This window comes from Lepidochelys olivacea (genome assembly GCF_965140295.1).
Source record: "Lepidochelys olivacea isolate rLepOli2 genome assembly, chromosome: 4".
Classification (NCBI taxonomy): Eukaryota; Metazoa; Chordata; order Testudines; family Cheloniidae; genus Lepidochelys; species Lepidochelys olivacea.
In genome coordinates, this window is record NC_140414.1 from 120,000,422 (window position 1) to 120,023,739 (window position 23,318).

The 23,318-nt window shown below is 43.0% G+C and overlaps 1 protein-coding gene across 3 annotated transcripts in view; it reads left to right on the forward strand.

The window, feature by feature from the left end:
- The window catches only part of LOC311520174 (uncharacterized protein), a 149,624-nt gene that overhangs the window by 50,205 nt on the left and 76,101 nt on the right, over positions 1–23,318 (forward strand). For 2 of the 3 annotated variants that reach the window (XM_084627463.1, XM_084627464.1), the window contains one exon: positions 19,479–20,533. The exons of the other annotated variant lie outside the window; for it this stretch is intronic. In XM_084627463.1, the coding sequence (XP_084483589.1) occupies positions 19,479–19,879 (401 nt within the window). In that variant the 3' untranslated portion in view covers positions 19,880–20,533. Of the gene's footprint in view, positions 1–19,478; positions 20,534–23,318 lie in introns of those variants that run through there. 3 annotated transcript variants of the gene reach the window in all.

A 23,318-nucleotide genomic window follows, 5' to 3' on the forward strand; every position in this document is an offset into this window, starting at 1 on the left:
GAAATGTATGTTGGGACATTGTTTTCACGATCCCCAGCATAAAACCCTCACTATGGAAAAAGAAAAGGAGTACTTGTGGCACCTTAGAGACTAACCAATTTATTTGAGCATAAGCTTTCGTGAGCTACAGCTCACTTCATCGGATGCATACTGTGGAAACTGCAGAAGACATTCTATACACAGAGACCATGAAACAATACCTCCTCCCACCCCACTCTCCTGCTGGTAATAGCTTATCTAAAGTGATCACTCTCCTTACAATGTGTATGATAATCAAGTTGGGCCATTTCCAGCACAAATCCAGGTTTTCTCACCCTCCTCCGCCCCCCCCCCACCACACAAACTCACTCTCCTGCTGGTAATAGTCCATCCAAAGTGACCACTCTCTTTACAATGTGTATGATAATCAAGGTGGGCCATTTCCAGCACAAATCCAGGTTTTTTCACCACCCCCCTTCCCCTCTCTGGTCACGCAATTACAGACATGAAGGTCGCTATCTTACAACAAAAAAACTTCAAATCCAGACTCCAGCGAGAAACTGCTGAATTGGAATTCATTTGCAGATTGGATACTATTAATTTAGACTTAAATAGAGGCTGGGAGTGGCTAAGTCATTATGCAAGGTAGCCTATTTCCCCTTGTTTTTTCCTACCCCCCCCCCCCAGACATTCTGGTTAAACTTAGATTTATGCTGGAAACGGCCCACCTTGATTATCATACACATTGTAAGGAGAGTGGTCAGTTTGGATGAGCTATTACCAGCAGGAGAGTGAGTTTGTGTGTGGGGGGGTGGTGAGAAGACCTGGATTTGTGCTGAAAATGGCCCACCTTGATTATCGTGCACATTGTGGGGAAAGTGGTCGCTTTGGATGGGCTGTTACCAGCAGGAGAGTGAGTTTGTCTGTGTATGGGGGTGGGGGGGGTGAGAAAACCTGGATTTGTGCTGGAAATGGCCCACCTTGATTATCATACACATTGTAAAGAGAGTGGTCACTTTGGATGGACTATTACCAGCAGGAGAGTGAGTTTGTGTGTGTGTGGGGGGGGCGGAGGATGAGAAAACCTGGATTTGTGCTGGAAATGGCCCAACTTGATTATCATACACATTGTAAGGAGAGTGATCACTTTAAATAAGCTATTACCAGCAGGAGAGTGGGGTGGGAGGAGGTATTGTTTCATGGTCTCTGTGTATAGAATGTCTTCTGCAGTTTCCACAGTATGCATCCGATGAAGTGAGCTGTAGCTCACGAAAGCTTATACTCAAATAAATTGGTTAGTCTCTAAGGTGCCACAAGTACTCCTTTTCTTTTTGTGAATACAGACTAACACGGCTGTTACTCTGAAACCTGTCACTATGGAAAGCTTTTGTGTTTGACAGCTGTCTTCAGGTGCTAGGCTTGATGCAGAGCCTCGTACATCGTTACCTTAGTGCAGGATAAGATAAGATTTCTGGTTCCAGGTGCATTTTACATTTCAAAAAAGAAAGGAAAAGGGAAGAGAATAATGGGAATAATCATAATATAACATTAGGAGAGGCTCAGATGGGAAAATATATGGGGAGAAGAGTGAATAGCAGTATACAGAGGTCTGTATTCTGATCACAATTACAACAGTGTAGATACAGAACAACCCCATTAGCAACAGTGGATTTATTCTGGATTTCCACTGGTACCAGTATAACTGAGATCAGAATCTGGTTCAAAGGGAGCCAACTGAGAAGAAGAAAAAGAGGAGATGTAGCAAAGCTGCAGAAAGATGGAGGAGACAGATGGATGAGGAAATAAAAGAAAATTAAAAATAAAAGATGAGGGTTTTTTTGAGTCAGAAAAAACTAAAGGGAACAGGAAAAGAGGACATTTTAAGGTGCACCAGGCAGCTACAAAGTCTCCAGTGTGTTTAAATTTCTGTAAGTTCAAATTTCTGACAGCCTGCAGTAGCACGTTAGACACATACGGTAGTTTTAATTAAGTAATTAAGGAGCTTGATGAGGAAGGCAAGGATTTGAGAATTTAAAATATTCGGGAGTGTGTAGACAGCTGAATCTTTTTCTCAGGTGTATCTGATGTTAGTTACATAATGATTAACCTTGAATGAAATCCTGCAGCCCTCACACAGTCCCTTGTAGATAATGAGAATTGTGACTACGTTAAGACTGAGAAAGGACTGCAGGATTTTACTTCTAGGTAACAAACACAAAGACCGATCCTATAGTTCTTAAGCAGGAAGGAGTCTCTTATTGGAGAGCTTTGCCTATGTAAAGACTGCAGGATTTAGGCCAAAATGTGCATGCAGGAACCAAATAGATTCAGCTGAAGAGCATTCATCTAATGAAGGCAAGGACATAAGGACCAGTATCTATAGGATGAGTGGTTTGTGGTGTACCCAGAAGATATTAGTCAGATACTCCTACTTTTTATGAGACAATAAATTGGCCTAATTTTAAAAAGTGACCAGGGATTTTGGGTGCCCAACTCGAGACCTGGTTTTCAAAAGGCAGCTGCTCAGCACTGCTCGAAAATCAAATTCGTTTAAGGCATATCAAGCCAGTTACTCAAAAATTAAGACACTAAAATTGCTAGTCACTTTTGACAATCTTGGCTTTTTTCAGCATTGTTTATAGGGAAATAATTGTGTTCTATTTAATTCTATAGCAGATTCTCAGAAGATCTCTTTTATGATTTATCCAATCTAATAGTCTCTCCAGAAAGGGAAATGTAGGTAAGCAAATGAATGATCCAAGTGCGCTTACAGTTGTACAGCTTTCTTGTTCCTGTCACCGTTTCATTGTCATAGCTCATTGTTCCTTTTTGTGTGTGAAGTCACTAGGAGCTGCATATGAAGAATTCGCATAAGAAGAATTTGGTTCTATGATAGGTAGTTTCTCTTGAGAAACAGCATGGTCTCATGGTTTTATCACAATAAAGGGAGCTAAGAATTTCTGGGTTCTAATGCTGAATATCCCTTTGTGGTAAGGTGATCATATTTCTGTACTAATTAATAACAATTAGGATAGCAAAATACTTATAGAAATAACAACACTGAACTTTTAAAATGATACTACTGTCAGTTTCTGACTCAACAGTAACACATACATCTTTCTCAGAGTGGAGCATTTTTTCCAGTAATTTAGTGTCCTGAATGAGTCTATTGTGAAACACTGAATACATGTATTTAACATTCACTTTGAGCAAATGAAGAGTTTTGATAGTGTCTACATTCAATTCAGCTTTTTCTTCACTCCAAACATTGTTCATTACACTGAACACTCATTCCAATGAACTGTTTGTTTTGTAACACAGAGCAAATTCTTCTTGATATAGCAATGTGATGGGGCATCTACCCCACACTGGCCCATAAGGGGTTAATAGAGCCCTAGGGAGGCTGCGCAGGAAGTAGCCAATTACAGAGGGGCTGCAAGGAGCAGCCAATCAGGGCCGGGCTGGCCCATATAAGAAGGGCTGCAGAGCAGAACAGCTTCAGTTGCTCCCTGGAGCTCAAGGAGGAAGAACTTGCTTCCTTGCAGGTTGAAGAAAGCTAGCACCCTGGACACAGCGGTGCTGCTAGCAGGGGACCAGGGGAGCTAGGGAAGAGCTCCTGGCTGGCTGTGGGGATTTTCAGACTGAGGCCCTGAGGCAAGGGTCAAGAAGGTGCTGGGGCTGTAGGAAAGTGGCCCAGGGAAATAGATTGAGAGATTGGAAGGGATGGAGCATGTGGCTGCCATCTATGGGGTCCCTGGGACCCGGAGTAGTGGGTGAGCCCAGTTCTCCCCCCCCCCACTTGCCACTGATGCAGTGGATGGACAGTTGGATTGTGGTACGATCCCCTGGAAGGAGGGAGAAAAGCGTGACACGGGTAGAGGGTGGTGCCATGAAGAGGATGCCGTGGTCACAGGAGCAGAAGTGATGGTGGGCGAGACACCACCGAGAGTTGGCGTACTGACCTGTAGACCTGATCTGCAAGATGATCATCAGGAGGTGCTAGGGTGGTGAGTCCCATCCCATCACAAGCAGTAAACCGCGAACAAACATTTTATAGTTATAAAAATAACATAAAGTTTTGACTGATTAAATGAAAAACTGGGACACTTCTGGTATCACCAAAATAGTTCCTGAGGCATCAGGACATCATATAAAAAAGCAGAGATCCCAGTCAAACCAGGACACGTGGCCTCCTACTGGCCTTTGGTAAATCTCTTACCCACTCTTTCTCAATTTTCCCATATGTACAACAAGGAAAATACAGTATAGGTGAGAATAAGGAGTAATTAGTTAATAACAGAGAAAAGAAAAGGAGATATTATGTGAATAGTATTTTCTAATATCAGATCAATTGGAAAATTCTAGAGAAGCCCAGTGTGATACATGCCTAATGAAAACTGGTTTGTTAATCATTCTGCATATCGTGTTTCATAAGATATTAATTAGAAAAATAAAGCAGTAAAGGCAATACAATTTTCAGTCATGTTGTACTTGGATCTATGAAATTAATGTTTTTATTTCTAAATGTGTTGATTTTTTTTTTCAGTTTTGAGAATCTTTAGCAACAGTATCCAACATTTTCAGAGCAGTGTCTCCATTAGAAAAAAACAAAAGTCACGTTAGCTCTTTCTCTTTACAAAGAAATGCTCTTCAGAAGCAAGTAGTCCCCTCCAAACGCCAAACCCATCCTATCTAGTTCCTAGCTCCCAGGGAGTTTTCTTTTTTTCCATCAAAATCAGATATTCTCAAATTGAGAGCATTGGGATGTGATCTCACACATTTAATAGTCCTCTCATATCTCTAAGAGTCTGCTCCTGTTGAGGGCTCTCAGCAACTCACAGTAGGTATGCAGCACCTGACAAGATCAGGCTTTTAGATAGCTCCTTAGAAACCAGTCTTTGTGCATGAGATTCTAAAGGTCAGGGATTTGCAAGGTCTGCAGGGCCTGGTGAAAACTTTTATGATAATACATTGTGGAAGCACTATTGGGCCTGCAAAGTCTTTCAGATTTTTGAGGTATTTCTAGCACCCTTCCCAACTAGAACATGCCTCCTAAAATTCCTCTGAAATGCATATGTGTTAAACAGTATATATATTATGGCATCTCTATGTGCCAGGGGTATGTGTTTAATGGGAATCTAGTTTATAATCAGTGTAGCAGTTACTGTCCTTTGCAGGGCGCGGTATGGAGACATGTTAAGTCTTGTAAAGTCATCTATATTGCATTAAATTGTGTCATGCATCACCTCAAAGGTTACTATATTCACTTTATCATAGGTAGCAGATCCAGTCAGTTCATACCTTCTCATTAGAATTCCATCAAGGAGAGTTAATAATTGTACACATTTAATGAAAGTTTGTAGGCAATTTTTAAAATAGGGCCTGATGCACTTGGGAGCGAGGGCAGTTGCTTTATATATGAAAGAGGGTTTAGAACAAAGGAAGAGAGGTTTTAATGAGGATTTGATGTACTGGAGCTAAAAGACAAGCGAGCAATCAGAAAGAATACTTCTCTGGCTGTGAGAAGTGGTTGTTTTTGAAATATCATTTAAGCAAATTATTCACTAATTAACCATCTAAGACAATTATTATTGATTTTGAACAGTTTCCATTACAACTGTCAAGGTACATTACATAGACACAAGGTTTGCTTCATTTCTCCACTTCTGGGGTGGGATTAAGCTTCCATTGTAGGTGCACCAGCAACATTAAACAACATTTTTAGTACAGAAATGAAAATGAAGGATGAATACTGTATCCAAATGAAGAAAAATGTAGATAGGAAGAATGCTATTACCAAAGCTTCAACTAGACCAGGACACTGGAGTTAGCAAGGCTGCTGTTGCCAGAACTGCCATAGGACCTATAATCCTTACAAAAGTAGCTATGTGCAGTCCTTGGTTCCCAGTCTCATTAGAAATTAAACATCACAGGGTTATAAAAAAGCATACTGCAGGAGTGCAGCTGGGGGTAGGTTATACAATAATTCAAACCAAACCATATGGAACTACTGACATGAGTGGCGGCCATCATCACTCCAATCACTGAACCTGTATGTTTTAACCTTCTCACTCACCTTCTAACCAGTTTTTATCTTTTTTTTTAATTGTAATACTTCCAGCACACAGACTGTGTCTTCTGTGTTTGGAAATAAGAATACATAGTCTTGATATTTGATGCAAGTTCTCTGAACAGTTGAAAGAGCTGATTGAAACACACCAATTTATTTTCACAGAGAACTTTGGGGGGTTTTAATTCCCCATGAAAATTCTCCTATTTCCAACATTTTTCCGAAACCAAAAACTGAAACATATTTGTCTTACAAAAAATGGTTTTACTTAAAAAATATTTTGGTTTTTGGAAACAACCCAAACATTTTTAGCAAAACACAAATTCCACAAAAAATTATTTTTCAGTTTGTCAGTTAAAAAAACAAACATGTTTTACCAATATTTAGGCAAGGGCCAGGGAAATCTAGCAGGGACACTGGTGCTACATTGCACAAGAGGGTGATGAGGTTTTGAGATGAGATTCTAGCAGGGACAGTGGTGCTACGTTGCACAAGAGGGTAAGAAGGGTTGGGAGGAGAGTAGTAGATTTTCCCATTTGTGTACTTTGGGGGCTTTGTATCTGCCACTCTAACAGGAGTCACGCTGGCCCAAATGCCTGGAGATTCTGCTGGCCTCCAGACCCCTGGCCTCTGGAAGTAGTCACCAATTCCATCCCCTCCATTCTGCAGCACAATCTTGCCGTAATTATTAAAAATATGGAAACTGATTGTTCAGCATAAAAGGCGAGGGAGCCAAGACAGTGCAACATTTAGGCTTTATTCTTGCCTCTATGTATGCTGTAATTTTCATCAAGCACTTCCTGAAAGCAGAGTTCTCTCAGTCCCTAGCCATTACTCTATATCAGTGTTGCTCAAACTTTTTCAGTCACACCCCCCCTTTGCCAATAATGTAATCTGTCTGCACACACACACACTGTGCAGCCAAGGCTTGGTCAGTCATTGAGTCAGGCTCAAGGAATTGGGGACGGAGGAGCAGCTGGGGCTAGAGGTAGAGTTGTTCTGGGGGGTGGAGAGGGAATGACGGCAGAGCTGGGCTGGGGGTGAAGCAATGGGAAGAGTGGAGCTTTGGCTGGGGGAGGGGAGGGAATGAGGGCAGGATTGGGCTGTGGGCAGAGCAGGGGCGGAGTGGAGTGGTGGCTGGTGTTGGAGCTGGTCTGGGGTGGAGCGGGGCTGTGGTCCCTTCTTGCACCCCCTGCAGTGTTGCTTCATGCCCCCTTCGGGGGGTGCAACCCACAGTTTGGGGACCACTGCCCTCTACATAAGCACTCTGTGGTACTATAAAGCTGTCTGATCAAACAATGTTATTGTCTCCTTTAAATGAGAAGTGGCTGATCCAAACTCATTGTAAATAAATGGTTAAAAACCTTTGGTTAACTCAGATAGAAGTCTGCCCAGTGCTAAATTGTGCCCTTCCAGAATGTTGAGTGCAGTAGAACTCAAGCTTCTGAAAACCAGGAAAAACAGAGTTTAGATAAAGGCCCATGTAACCTTAACTCTGCCCCCCCAAGAGCTGACAGTAGCCACTGGGAATTATCTGCGTGCGCTCCAGCTGCATTCATTCTGTTAGACATGGTTATATTGAATAGTGGAGGAATATGGTGGAGCGGCTTGGAAGAGCTGTGATTGTGCTTTGAGGAGTTCTGGGTCTCAGTCCCCTATGTGTGTTACAAAGGAAAGAGTTGCTTTGTACACTGAGGGTCAAGTCCGCATCCTTTCAACACAGACTTGTGTGGGTCGTGTCAGTTGCAGGGCATTGGGGTCTTCTTGCCATGAGTATTGTCAGTAGTGAGGATGTGAGAGCAGTCTGTGGATTTAATGGTGGGTGAGGGAAAGTATAGGTGTAGGCAGTGCCCTGTGTGCAAGTGTGATGAGCTTGTAAAAGGGTCTGAAGTGGTTGTTTAATTTTGCAAGTGTGGCATTCTGTTGGGGGAATAGGCTCAGTGTTTGCGTGCAGAGCAAGTGCAGGTAGCAGCTGTCCATCACAGTGAATGAGCAGAGTGGAAGGGTGTGTGTTCTCGATGTATTGGAACATTGCTCAAAGGGGGCAGAGTTAAAGTTGCTGGGCGTTCACCTTAACTCTGTGTTTGCTGCTTTTCAGAAGTTTGAGTTTTGCTAACTCGATGTTCTGAGAGAGCACGAGCTACCCCTGGGCAACCTTAGCTATGTGTCAACAATGCTTTTTGCCATTTCATTGTTTTTTAAACTGATACCGACAGAGAAATGTTTGTTGGTAGGAGTTAATGGCAGTTAGACAGTTGTTCTCACCTAGGTTTGCAACTGATAAGCTGCTGTGGCTAGGTAATAATAAAAAGACCTAGCTTTTGCACAGTGCTGTTCATCAGTAGATCTCAAAGAACTTTACATCATTATCCCTATTGTATGGATGGGAAACTGAGGCATGGAGAGACAAAGGGACTTGCCCAGAGTCACCCAGTGGCAGAGCTAGGAATAGTCCCAGTCCTGCAGTCTTTCCACTCAACCTGGATGTGGTTGTTGTGTGATTCCTTAGTGCCCCTCCGCCCTCCTGTACATTTTGTGAGAGTGGAATGGGGATAATGTTGATGCTTGGAAATCTTTGCAATGTGTCATTGCTAACAGGGCCAGTGAGAGAAACCTCGTCCATGATCTGTGTCTCAAAACATTGTCAGTTTTGTTTCCTGGTTGTTATTGTAACTTCAAACACGTGAAAGAAGACTGATGTATGTCTCTCCTCCTCCATCCCCTTCCCCACCTGCATCAGGGAGCCACTCCCCCACCCCTCAACATTTCCAGCTCCTCCTCCCCTTCTCATCCCATTGCACTATTAGTTGGCGCTGTAGAAGACATTAACATAAAAAGTTGTTCCTTGCTGTCTCCTGCCCTATGTTGCTCCATGCACTTATCAGAGGCAGTGGCTTAGCGGAGGGCTGCACTCTACCTCTACTCAGCTGCACACTGAGCTAGTCTTCTCACTCGCACTCCCTACCTCCCGATGGGACTGCTGCCCCTGCTTCAGTCAGGCTACCCCAGACATGCTCAAGGGCCACACAGTCCATCCCTCCTCCAAACTGGGTCCCTCCCCCCCACAACCCAGCAAGCTCCTCACCTCACGCAAGGTTGATGTGCATCTTAACTATTCATTTTCTGGATTTCAGAAGTTTTAAATCCCTCCTCTGAACTCCAGATTCCAGCTGACATGAAGGAGCAGGGAGAGCAGTTCAAACTCCCCAAGAGAAGCAGGGTCTCCCCAGAACACACAGAGGGCTGGGAGATGGGCTAAGACACCCCTGGGGGCAGGGCACCCAGCTCCCCATTCCTTGGGAGAGCAGGTGAGGGTCTCAGACACCCCTGGTCCTGGCACAAACATAGAAGGGAAGAATGTGGGGTTGACAAGCACCCCTGTCCTTTTTTCTCCCCCCATCACCCTGTCACTCATCCCCATGTGCCCCTCTCTCCCCCAACCCCTTTCAACTCCTCTACCACCTATCCCTATTTTCCCCTCACCCTGGATGCAGCGCAAGTCCCTCTCACCCCTATTCCCTTCACTTCTCTCCATTAAAATGCCCCTCATCTGCCAGCAAGCATTCATGTCTAATTTTTTTTTTACAAAAAGAATCCCTTTGATTAAATTCCCATCCCTCCACAAAATCCTGCCAGAGACCAATCTTAGCAATATGCCATCCAGTCTTTTCCAAAGTGTTGCCCAAGGTGGGACCCAAATGGACACAGCAGAGCAGCTTGAAAAGACCACTGCCTATCCCCGTGAGCTATCCAGCTGGGGTGAAACTTTGGAGGCTAACAATCCTGTTAACTCCTCTGTTCACCCATGCTCAGTGTAATTCCTTTGGGGTGCAAAGTTAGTGTGTAACTTGTGATGCACTAAAGGGGAGAAGCAAAATCTTTTTGAAATAACCTTTCAATTTGATTTCCCCCAAAGGGCTGGTCAGTGCCATCCACGCTGGTGGGGTAACCCTTGAGTGTTGACACGGTGATGTGATGATTTACACCCTCATTTGATCTCTCTAAGCAAAAAAAAAAAAACGTTGCCAGAATCTCTCAATTTTAAGAAAAGCTGTTTTTTGGGGGGGCGGACGTATCTTAGGAATCTTGTGGTCCAATGGCCGTGAACTTGGTGCCCCCATGGGCTACACTGAAGTTCAAGGCAATCTAAGCAAGCGTGTAGATTTTAGAGCACTTCCAAAAATCATGCTTTACATAGAAACATGATCGTAACCTTAACGATAGCTGGGCTGTCACCCTGCTATAATATGGTGGAAAAATATTCACAACCAGAATGACACCACACTGTCATAATTCTGCCAGGAATTTTTATGACTGAATTATAATTCCTATTGGCATCAATCTCTTGCTCAGTACATAAAACTCCCATTAATGTCAATGGGAGTTTTGCCTATGTAAAAAGTCTGGGATCTGGCCCAATACAAGGTCTTCTATAGGAAACTTTGAGAAATCCTTAACTTTAGCATTGCTACTGTGACACTGCAATGTAGCACACTTCCTCTTTGGATGAAGTAGTGTTTTGGACACTTAATTTAGCAGACCTTTGTAGCTGTACAGCTGTGCTGTATTGGAAGGAATTTAACATCAAGTCTGTGAGTACTGACCATTTGTTACAGAGGATCAGAAGAAGAGAGAGTGTATGTGTGTGTATATATATATATAAAATAAAGTAGAATAATGCTATTTATTTTCACAAATTTGGAGTGACTATATAACTCACTAGAATTGCTGAAGTCTGTATAGTCTACTGGGTTCATAATGCAGCGCATGTCAGAGAATTTGTTCATAACTCATCCAAAGCTCAGTTTGATATTACCTGACCGAACAGACTTCATTTAATGCAAAATCCTTTTTTTTTTTTAAAGGAATGGAACATTGACTGATGGCCCTTTGGCAGATTTATTTGTCTCCAAGGGCTGTGAGTTGCATGGGGGTAAGCAAGGGCAACGTTTGGCTCTAAATGACTCTGAATGCCATGCTCCCTTGGCTGAGAGAGACAGAGGGAGCACATAAAAATAAAATGGAGCATGCAATCTTTAAAAGCAGCAGAAGGAGGGACCAGAGCCAAGAGCTTGCAAAAGGCCCCCTTCCCCTCTGAGCCAATTCTACTCAGTAGGTATTGCACAAATTGATGAAGGGGTATGAGGCAGGTTTAGGGAGCAGTTGCTTTTTGTGGCAGAAATAGCTCCAGCATAACCAGAATGAGTTAATCGTGCTGGGAGAGAGAGGAGCTAATGAAGCATTGGTGTAGCAGTAGTGGCCAATACCTCAGCTCTTCAGGGGGATAAATACATGAATTTATGTGGGATGCTCAGATGCTATGGTGGTGGGCCCATGTACTGTAAGTGCCTAAGATAGATCGATGAGCTGTGAGTGGGCCCCCAAGAGCAGGTTGGAGGTCCATTCACCACAGAGCCAGAGAATCCATGGAATTCAGAAGCTGTAGCCCTGACTCTTTCACAGCCTGCTACTCCACAACTCTTCCCCTTGAAGGGAGTGCTCACTGGAGACTCCCGTATATTCATGCTGCTGTTTCCTAGGCACTCTGTGGTTGTACTGCAGGATGGCAAGATATGGCCCTACATTTTTTAACATGAGCCAAAATCCCCTGTTAAGCTCCTAAGTACCTAAATCCCTTTGCAAATGAGATTTAGGACTCTAAATCTGTTAGGCATTGCAACATTGAACATAACAATACCTAAATACCTTTTTAAAATCTGGGCCTTTGGCCTGACATCGCTGAGCAGGGTAAGGCCTAAATATCTTTAAAAATCTGGGCCAATGTCATTTTTAAAAATGGTATTTGGGCTCCTAAATCACTTAGGCACTTTTGAAAATTTTACCCTATATTTCTGTTTCCTTTGCTGTTTTTCCTTTAAATTATGTTACTTGATATATCTTTTAAAAGGATATTGATAAATTGGAGAGGGTTCAGAGAAGAGCCACTAGAATGATTAAAGGATTAGAAAAACTGCATTATAGTGATAGACTCAAGGAGTTAAATCTATTTAGTTTAACAAAGAGACGGGTAAGAGGTGACTTGATTACAATCTATAAGTACCTCTTTGGGAACAAATATTTAACAGTGGGCTCTTCAATCTAGCAGAGAAAGGTATAACACGATCCAGTGACTGGAAGTTGAAGCTAGACCAATTCAGACTGGAAATATGGTGTAATTTTTAACAGTGAGGGGAATTAGCCATTGAAGCAATTTGCCAAGGATTATTGTGGATTCTACGTGACTGGCAATTATTGAATCAAGATTGGATTTTTTTTAAATATATGTTCTAGTTCAAAAGAGGTTATTTTGTGGAATTTCTATGGCCTGTGTTGTAGAGAAGGTCAGACTACTAGATCACAGTAGTCCCTTCTGGCCTTGGAATCTATGAATGTATTCATTTAGCTGTTATCTGAAGTTTTCCTCATACACTCATTTGTATTGGTTTCTTTGAAAATAATATGCAACCCACTTTCTAGGAAGATAGGATAGTTAAAAGTGAAAAGTAGAAGGAAAACTATCCCAGTCACTTAATGCCTTTCCTGCACTAGATGGGCATGTGATCTTGAATGGCTGGATAGTTTAGTGTTAATGATTATATTTTTATTACTTTCAGTCAAATTGATTTTTTCCCTTGATTTCTTGTTATTTCTATTGGGGAGTAGCTCTGCCACTCTGTAAACAATCTACCTCCTCCCATGGAAACCCCTGATGAGTGATGGAAACTGACAAAATGTAGATCTCACTCTAGACTATGTATACAACACAGTTATGCAACATTTGTACTATGTGAGCTTATGAAATAACTATCTCAACAATTAGCCAGCATGACTGGCAATATAGAAATAAAGAAAAAAATTCCAAAACTCTATTTTGGTAGGAAAAAATTTCAAGGATTAGAACATAAAATTACTTCATTTATTTTATGATGTTTTCCTTTAATTTTCTTCAGTCTTTTTCAAAGGCTGAACAAAGGTTGCAGTCAATTTTTGGCCCAACTATATTGTCTATTGCAAATGTAACCCCTAATATGGGTAGTATTGATATTGTCACACTACCTCAGCCCCCATTCTCCTTTTCTTTCCCTTGGATGCTCCAGGGTCTCATTAAGCAAATCAAAATTAAAAAAAAATCACAAATCAAATGAAAGCAGAGTGGGTTCTGTTTGCAGGCTGCGGTCTTACTCCCACTGTGCATACGCAGCACGTACCACTTTTATCTTCGTGCCTTAAAGCTATGGTGGTCTGTTCAACCTTCTGTGGCTACATATGTCTCTAGGCCAGGATGATTGTTCCCAACAGCATGAGTTTAACTTTATCATCCCTCTTGGCTCTTGACTTATTGTAAATTAAATAGTGGCTCACTGAAAAGATAAATAGAGGCAGCAAGCATAGCTTGAGCTGGAAGGTTGCTATGGCTTTTTAAGACAGAGTTTAAAAAAATCTTTGCTTCCTTAAAAAAAAGAATACCCTGAAAAAGCACACAAGTTATATCATTTGTTCTAAAGAGCTTTTCCCCAATAATATCCACACACCTGGGAATGAACTTGGATTAATTTAAATTCTCTGTTTAATGTTTTGGCAAGGAATAATAAAAAGAACTGAGAGAAGAGAAAAGGAAGTCAGACATGAACATGGAAACATACAGGAAGCAACCCCACATTCTCATTTTGCCAAATCACCAATATTTCCTCATTCAAATCCCTCCTAATAACTCACATCATCTACAATGCCCATAAGAATTGAGTTAATAACGCTGTATCTGTATGAATTATACATTACATGTATAAAATTTACTAGCCCCATCCTATCCTCAGGCAGGGACTGTCTTCAATTTTGTGTCCTGTGTAGTGCTGAATGCAGTGTCAGCACTGAACAAATAATAAATAAAAGGTGATAACATAACAAGCAGGGAGCTTCTTTTGATCACTGTACACAGTTTTAACTAAACTGCTTGTTCTACAATCCCAGCAATGCAAGGTACTGCCTTCACTGATATCATCTCCCTGATCTCTATGGCATAGGTGCATACAAGAATCATGTTCTAGCTTTTCAGAAACCCTCTGAATTTCTTGTTTTGTGGCTATGATGAAAGCTTTTTTGTTTCTGGTGAAGTTTTAAGAAGGAAAACATTAGCAAATTGGCTGTAAGGAGCTGACTTGGATATTTGAATCAAAACTAATGGAAAAGTTACATTTTATCACGTGCAACTTGTTAAGCTGGAAGAGGTAGGGTGATAGACATTATGGAAAAGTCCCATAGACTCCGATGGTCCTTTCTAGAGCTTTATTGGATCACCTTAGACAACTTAATAAACAATTATATCTTTTGTATAGAATTGTATACATGTGTTCAAGAACATTTATATAAAGGGGATCATTCTCTATTAAATATAAAGGTTTACAGTGCAACTTCTACTGAACCCTTTTACATTATTTTAGAAAACTATTTTATCCCTATAAATTTTTATCCCTGTAAATTTATAAAATAAGATTGCTCATAAGGAGAAGAACAGAAGTAAATGACTTTTGCTCGAAAGGACACACAAATGGAAGCCACTGAGTCTTATTGTTTATACTGTATCCTGGAAACTGTCCAAACTGGGCTATGAATGAAACCAGCTAAATTCATGTTATGTTATCCATTCTAGGTAATCTGTGTAGCATTTGATTGGCATGTCAGTGTACTGCTAGCTGCACAGGGTGACTCTGCAAGAGGGTTCAAGATGGGGGATCTCACAGTGGAGGAGACATACTCTGCTCTCTTTCATGAAGATTTTCTGTTTATTCAGTGTATGTTTGTTCTTTTCCTTAATCTATAGTAAAAGTCACACAGGGTACTTTTACACTGCCAAAAAAAAGGGGGGTATTCTTAACTCAGGTTAAAATAGCAGTGAAGACACAGCAACTGGCTTTTAACTTGGGTTAGCAGATCAAGTTCAACCCCAAGCTCTTCTATAGGCTTTAACTAAAGTTGCCAACCTGAGTTAAAAGCCAAAGTGTCAGGTCTTCATTGTTATTTTAACTCAATTTAGTTAACACAGGTTAGGTAACCCAAGTTGAGAATACTCCTTTTTTTGCAGCAGAGACATACCCCTAGACTGAAAGAACATGATTTGCTCATTGTATAGGGGAGGTGTGGTCTTTAGCAGGGTTCTTAGCCAAATTTTTTTGTCCAAAGGAAGGAACCATCCTGGAGCCCTGCTGGCAAGACTCTGTTTAAACAGTTAAAAGGGGTGGGATTCTGTATTTCTAAGAGACACAGCATAGAACTCACAGCCCCAGTGGAGAAGGTTTAAGACACCTCTGTGCCCTCCCAGTTCTGGGCTGTTCTAGGGGTGGAGAAGACCCAGTCATTACTTAGGGCTTGTCTACACAGTGCAGTGGTCTGCGAATTCTAATGCACACCAATGTGTGGTGCACTAACTGGCCCCCATAAACCCTGCTGGCATGCACTAAAAGTTCCCTAGTGCCTGTTAACATAGTACTGTTTGAAATGGGACCAAGTTAATGCACACAAGGGAATTTTTAGTGTGCAACAGCAGGGTCTGCGTGGACCAGTTAGTGTATGATATGCTGATAAACGTTAGAATTCACATATCCCTGGGATTACTCCTGGGGGAATTCTGTGCCAAAAAAAGTAAAAATTCTGCACCAAAAACTTTAAAAAATCTGTGCACAATCTTTTAAAATTTTGCATATTTTTTGTCAAAATAATGCAATATAATCCAGCTACTTTCAATTATTTTGGTAATTTATTTAAACTACAATACAGTGGATGGAGAATGGGAGTGGGGGAGTAATGGAGGAAATCACCAACCTCCCTCTGTATAATAGTAATGTAGCTAGTATTGACCCTTTACTTCTAATTATTAGTCAACAAATATATGCAGCCATATGCGCCGTGTTACATCATAGGCAACTGAAGAGCAGATGAGGGCTGGGTACTCAAACGCACAATTTATACTGGCTACTGGCCATATCCAAAAAGGTCAGGAGCAAACAGTTCATGAACCACATTTTGATAGGAATTTTCTTCAGTTCAAACATTTAAACTAGTTCTAATCACTAAAGCACCAAAAGCATACTGTCCTTTACAATAAGCCTCCTTTACACCACTCTGGCAATGTAAAGGAGCCTTAAAATGTTTACACCTGTTTTATACTCCTGGGGGAATTCACTAAGGACAATGGGAACAATTCACTAAGTAGGCAGGCTGCTACATTCTCTTCTGCCTGAGGGAACAGAGCCTGCCCCATGCCTACCTCTTCAGAAATACCCCAAAGCCCTGCCCCTCCACGTCGAGCGTGCTGCAATAGCGAGCAAGATGGACAGAGTCTCTCTCTCTCACATGACTACCCAGCCCCCCCCCCCCAAGGTGGTGATTTATGTCTCTACCAGCTGCTCTGGGTGCCCAAACCAACCTGTCTGCACTGCCAGGGAGTGGGCGCATGACCTTTCTTGCGGCTTCCCTTTGCTTCACCGTCAGAAGTCATTTTTATGTGGATAAGCAAAGAAATCTGCGGGGGCCATGAATTCTGCACATGTGCAGTGATGCAGAATTCCCGCAGGAGTAATTCCCTGGTGTGCATTCCTGCACTGTGTAGACAAGCGCTTGGCCATCCTTGGGGCCTCTCTTAGTTGTAGCAGCTTTCCAGGGCTGCCTTATGGGCTGTAATGCTCAGAATCAAAGCAGCACTGTTTGCTGTGGCACCGGCCCTGCCTTGCCTCTCCTACCCATCCCCCTATGCTACAGCTTGGTAGGGAGTCCAGGGAAGACAGCTCTTCTGCTATCTACTGCAGTGTGTGTAATGGAGGGATCCTCCCCAGCCATTGATGGGACTTTTTAGGCTCTTTTACACCACTTTGATCCTTTTACCAACTTGTTAAAAGGGCCAGGTTTAGGTTGAGGATCTTGTCCAGTGTTTAAATCTGATTGTGCAGTAGCTAACACTTTTCTGATCCCAATGGGGAAAGGGCCTTAGGAGCTACATCATTCTGTTTTTAGTGGCACTTTGGCTAATGATTTTCTTCTCCCTCATATTAAATAGTAATTTGTTCACCAATGAATAAAGAGAAAGAGTTAATCATCCATCACCTATGCCATCTAGCTCAGTGGGCTGGTATCACCACAGACAACACATTTCGTTACTAGAACCATAGAATGAGCAGTTAAAAATCTGTCTCAGTGATTTGCCAAATAAATGAATAGACTTCATTGTAGTGTTCTACTATACAAAATATACATTTTCTAAGAAAAGTGCTAATATGATAATAAATCCAACTGGGCAGTCAGATCAAAGTAAGCTCTCATGGCATGCTGTGTCCTTCCATGTGCTGGTAGCAATCACTAGATCCATAATGATTTTGGCTGATACGTTGAGAATCTGGCTCAATAGGTATTGGATGTAACCAAAGAAGGGGTGCAAAGGAATTGTCTGTAACTATCAGTCCTGGGGCTGTTTCTGTGTTGACTTGATCCCTAGCGTAGGTTGGGCTAATTTATTGAGGATATGAAGTAGTATAATTTTTCTGGAAGTTGAACAGGCAATGCAAGAAAAAAAAAGGACAGATGATACTGGGTACAGCAGCCTATTTTGTCTCATGGGATCCTGTCTGTAAAAGAGCTGTTTGGCGGTCTACTCAGCTGGCAAAAGGACAGTGACTCCAACCATTCTTCTAGACAGTGTAAATATTAGTTAAGCAAACAGTGTCTGGAAATGGCCTATGGAACGTTGAAGCATCTAGAAATTGTTACTAAAGCTGGGTGAAAATTTTTGGATGAATAGTTTATTTGCTGAAAAATGCAGTTTTGGGTCAACCAAAACTATTCACAGATTTGGGTAAAAAAATTAAGAAAAACAATTGAAAAAGTCCAAAATGTTTCAAAATAACACTTTGTTTCAAAAGTTAACTAGATTTATTTTGAAAAACAACCAAACAAAAAAGGGTTAAGCACACCTGAAAATGAAATGAAACAAAAACACTGGATTTAAAAAAAAAAATTTTTTTTGTTTCATGTCAAGTTTTTTGGACTCGAAATGATTTTTATTTTTCAAGTTTTTCATTTTGGTGATAAAACCACACCAACTCCATTTTGGGTTCACCCAAAATGATTTTTTCCCCTGATTTTTTGGTTTGGCCAATTATTAACTCAGTTGTATATGTATTAATGTAATATTTACTATTTAGTTTTATTAGTCCCAGTGGTGTGCTCAGTGCCATAAGAATGTATTAGCAGACAAGATCATGGCTCTGTGGTGTTTACAATCTAAACCATACATGGATGCTATAGTTCAGACTGATTAAGGCTTTTTTCTAGCATTTACAACCAGATCTGCATTGGGGTGCATGTGTGTGTACGCATGCATGTGCGTGTGTACAGGAGTGTTTCTCCTCTGCAGCAGTTGCTGGAGGCATTCTGGTTATTTCAGACAGAATGCCAGAATGTGGTGCACCTGAGTTTGAGCTGTGACAGCCTTGTAAAGGTGCAGCATATACTCCTTCCTACACAGGGCTTATTCCAGTGCTGTGAAAGTGGGAGGTAACCCTGCTCCATCTCCCTGGGCTATCTAGAGCCACTGTTGTAGCTTGACGCTCCTGGTTTTTGTGTGCCATGACCCTAAGGACTCAGATTGTGGCTGCTCCTTGCACCCTCTTTGTCCACAGCAAGAGCCCATGTAGGGCTAGCTATAATCCAACCCTTAGTGTACCAGCTGAAGGACCAATCTTGTTCCTGTGTTTCTTGTTAATGCAGGATTGGTGCAGATACGTTTGGGGATCTGCCCAAACTTTAACTAGCTCTTAGTTTACTACTATGTTTGTTGGGTTATACAATACTGATGCATAATGTATATTTAAAAACATCAAAACTTCATTGTTTATCATGTGAGTCAACTTCAAACAGCTAAATTACTCATAATTCAGCAGAGTGGCAACTTCTGAACTAATCCTGTTCACTTTTGTGAAGAAAGACTTGGCCTGATAACTTTACACCTGTGGAATTTGGCAATGTTTCCTTTTACGCAAAAGTGTTTAGAGCTGCTCTGTTGACTTTGTGTATGTGCCTGATTCATAGAACAACTCAGCACTGCATGCATCTGAGTCAAAGCCCATTTGAGCCAACGTTAAAACAACAATTGACTTCTGAGGTCCAGGATCAGGTCCTATATGCTCTTGTCATAAATATGAAGGTCTGGAGCAACAGATAACGACCCTGCGTTGCATACGAGAAATGGAGGATTTTCTGGACAAAAGTCAGGATATGCTTCTACGGGCACAAAGCTCTAAAGATTTAGAGCAGGTTGCACAGCAGAGCCAAGAGGCCAGTGAAGAAGCTTGGCAACATGTGACCTCCAGAAGAAGAAGGGGGAATGTCCGGGTTCCAGCAACGCGGACACAGGTAACTAACCGCTTTCATGTTCTCTCCACAGGTACCGTTGCGGAGAGTGGACCAGATGATATGTCTGGGGGGAGGAAGCAGAAGGAGACTCCGCTGGTTGGAAGGCATGAGATGCACTCTCCTGAGATGGGGGGTTCCACAACCACCACTCCCAAGAGAAGGAGGCGGGTGGTGGTGGTCGGGGACTCTCTACTCCGGGGGACTGAGTCATCTATCTGCCGCCCTGACCGGGAAAACCGAGAAGTCTGCTGCTTGCCAGGGGCTAAGATTCACGATGTGACGGAGAGACTGCCGAGACTTATCAAGCCCTCGGATCGCTACCCCTTCTTGCTTCTCCACGTGGGCACCAATGATACTGCCAAGAATGACCTTGAGCGGATCACTGTGGACTACATGGCTCTGGGAAGAAGGAAAAAGGAGTTTGAGGTGTAAGTGGTGTTCTCGTCCATCCTCCCCGTGGAAGGAAAAGGCCTGGGTAGGGACCGTCGAATCGTGGAAGTCAACGAATGGCTACGCAGGTGGTGTCGGAGAGAAGGCTTTGGATTCTTTGACCATGGGATGGTGTTCCATGAAGGAGGAGTGCTAGGCAGAGACGGGCTCCACCTTATGAAGAGAGGGAAGAGCATCTTTGCGAGCAGGCTGGCTAACCTGGTGAGGAGGGCTTTAAACTAGGTTCACCGGGGGAAGGAGACCAAAGCCCTGAGGTAAGTGGGAAAGTGGGATACTGGGAGGAAGCACAGGCAGGAATGTCTGTGAGGGGAGGGCTCCTGCCTCATACTGAGAATGAGGGGCGATCAGCAGGTTATCTCAAGTGCTTATATACGAATGCACAAAGCCTTGGAAACAAGCAGGGAGAACTGGAGGTCCTGGTGATGTCAAGGAATTATGACGTGATTGGAATAACAGAGACTTGGTGGGATAACTCACATGACTGGAGTACTGTCATGGATGGTTATAAACTGTTCAGGAAGGACAGGCAGGGCAGAAAAGGTGGGAGAGTAGCACTGTATGTAAGGGAGCAGTATGACTGCTCAGAGCTCCGGTACGAAACTGCAGAAAAACCTGAGTGTCTCTGGATTAAGTTTAGAAGTATGAGCAACAAGAGTGATGTAGTGGTGGGAGTCTGCTATAGACCACCGGACCAGGGGGATGAGGTGGATGAGGCTTTCTTCCGGCAGCTCGCAGAAGCTACTAGATCGCACGCCCTGGTTCTCATGGGTGACTTTAATTTTCCTGATATCTGCTGGGAGAGCAATACAGCGGTACATAGACAATCCAGGAAGTTTTTGGAAAGCGTAGGGGACAATTTCCTGGTGCAAGTGCTAGAGGAGCCAACTATGGGGGGAGCTTTTCTTGACCTGCTGCTCACAAACCGGGAAGAATTAGTAGGGGAAGCAAAAGTGGATGGGAATCTGGGAGGCAGTGACCGTGAGTTGGTTGAGTTCAGGATCCTGACACAGGGAAGAAAGGTAAGAGCAGGATACGGACCCTGGACTTCAGGAAAGCAGACTTCGACTCCCTCAGGGAACGGATGGGTAGGATCCCCTGGGGGACTAACATGAAGGGGAAAGGAGTCCAGGAGAGCTGGCTGTATTTCAAGGAATCCCTGTTGAGGTTACAGGGACAAACCATCCCGATGAGTCGAAAGAATAGTAAATATGGCAGGCGACCAGCTTGGCTTAACGGTGAAATCCTAGCGGATCTTAAGCATAAAAAAGAAGCTTACAAAAGTGGAAGGTTGAACATATGACCAGGGAAGAGTATAAAAATATTGCTCGGGCATGTAGGAATGAAATCAGGAGGGCCAAATCGCACCTGGAGCTGCAGCTAGAGAGAGATGTTAAGAGTAACAAGAAAGGTTTCTTCAGGTATGTTGGCAACAAGAAGAAGGCCAAGGAAAGTGTGGGCCCCTTAATGAATGAGGGAGGCAACCTAGTGACAGAGGATGTGGAAAAAGCTAATGTACTCAATGCTTTTTTTGCCTCTGTCTTCACTAACAAGGTCAGCTCCCAGACTGCTGCGCTGGGCATCACAACATGGGGAATAGATGGCCAGCCCTCTGTGTAGAAAGAGGTGGTTAGGGACTATTTAGAAAAGCTGGACATGCACAAGTCCATGGGGCCGGACGAGTTGCATCCGAGAGTGCTAAAGGAACTGGTGGCTGTGATTGCAGAGCCATTGGCCATTATCTTTGAAAACTCGTGGCGAACGGGGGAAGTCCCGGATGACTGGAAAAAGGCTAATGTAGTGCCAATCTTTAAAAAAGGGAAGAAGGAGGATCCTGGGAACTACAGGCCAGTCAGCCTCACTTCAGTTCCCGGAAAAATCATGGAGAAGGTCCTCAAAGAATCAATCCTGAAGCACTTACATGAGAGGAAAGTGATCAGGAACAGTCAGCATGGATTCACCAAGGGAAGGTCATGCCTGACTAATCTAATCGCCTTCTATGATGAGACTACTGGTTCTGTGGATGAAGGGAAAGCAGTGGATGTATTGTTTCTTGACTTTAGCAAAGCTTTTGACACTGTCTCCCACAGTATTCTTGTCAGCAAGTTAAAGAAGTACAGGCTGGATGAATGCACTATAAGGTGGGTAGAAAGTTGGCTAGATTGTCGGGCTCAACGGGTAGTGATCAATGGCTCCATGTCTACTTGGCAGCCGGTGTCAAGTGGAGTGCCCCAAGGGTCGGTTCTGGGGCCGGTTTTGTTCAATATCTTCATAAATGATCTGGAGGATGGTGTGGATTGCACTCTCAGCAAATTTGCGGATGATACTAAACTGGGAGAAGTGGTAGATACGCTGGAGGGCAGGGATAGGATACAGAGGGACCTAGACAAACTGGAGGATTGGGCCAAAAGAAATCTGATGAGGTTCAATAAGGATAAGTGCAGGGTCCTGCACTTAGGTCGGAAGAACCCAATGCACAGCTACAGACAAGGGACTGAATGGCTAGGCAGCAGTTCTATGGAAAAGGACCTAGGGGTGACAGTGGATGAGAAGCTGGATATGAGTCAGCAGTGTGCCCTTGTTGCCAAGAAGGCCAATGGCATTTTGGGATGTATAAGTAGGGGCATAGCGAGCAGATCGAGGGACAGATCGTCCCCCTCTATTCGACATTGGTGAGGCCTCATCTGGAGTACTGTGTCCAGTTTTGGGCCCCACACTACAAGAAGGATGTGGATAAATTGGAAAGAGTCCAGCAAGGGCAACAAAAATGATTAGGGGTCTGGAACACATGACTTATGAGGAGAGGCTGAGGGAACTGGAATTGTTTAGTCTGCAGAAGAGAAGAATGAGAGGGGATTTGATAGCTACTTTCAACTACCTGAGAGGTGGTTCCAGAGAGGATGGTTCTAGACTATTCTCAGTGGTAGAAGAGGACAGGACAAGGAGTAATGGTCTCAAGTTGCAGTGGGGGAGGTTTAGGTTGGATATTAGGAAAAACTTTTTCACTAAGAGGGTGGTGAAACACTGGAATGCATTGCCTAGGGAGGTGGTGGAATCTCCTTCCTTAGAAGTTTTTAAGGTCAGGCTTGACAAAGCCCTGGCTGGGATGATTTAATTGGGGATTGGTCCTGCTTTTGAGCATGGGGTTGGACTAGATAACCTCCTGAGGTCCCTTCCAACCCTGATATTCTATGATTCTATGATTCTATAAAGGGAAGGGTAAACCCCCCTTTAAAATCCCTCCTAGCCAGAGGAAAAATCCTCTCACCTGTAAAGGGTTAAGAAGCTAAAGGTAACCTCACTGGCACCTGACCAAAATGACCAATGAGGAGACAAGATACTTTCAAAAGCTGGGAGGAGGGAGAGAAACAAAGGGTCTGTGTCTGTTGGTATGCTGCTTTGCCAGGGATAGAACAGGAATGGA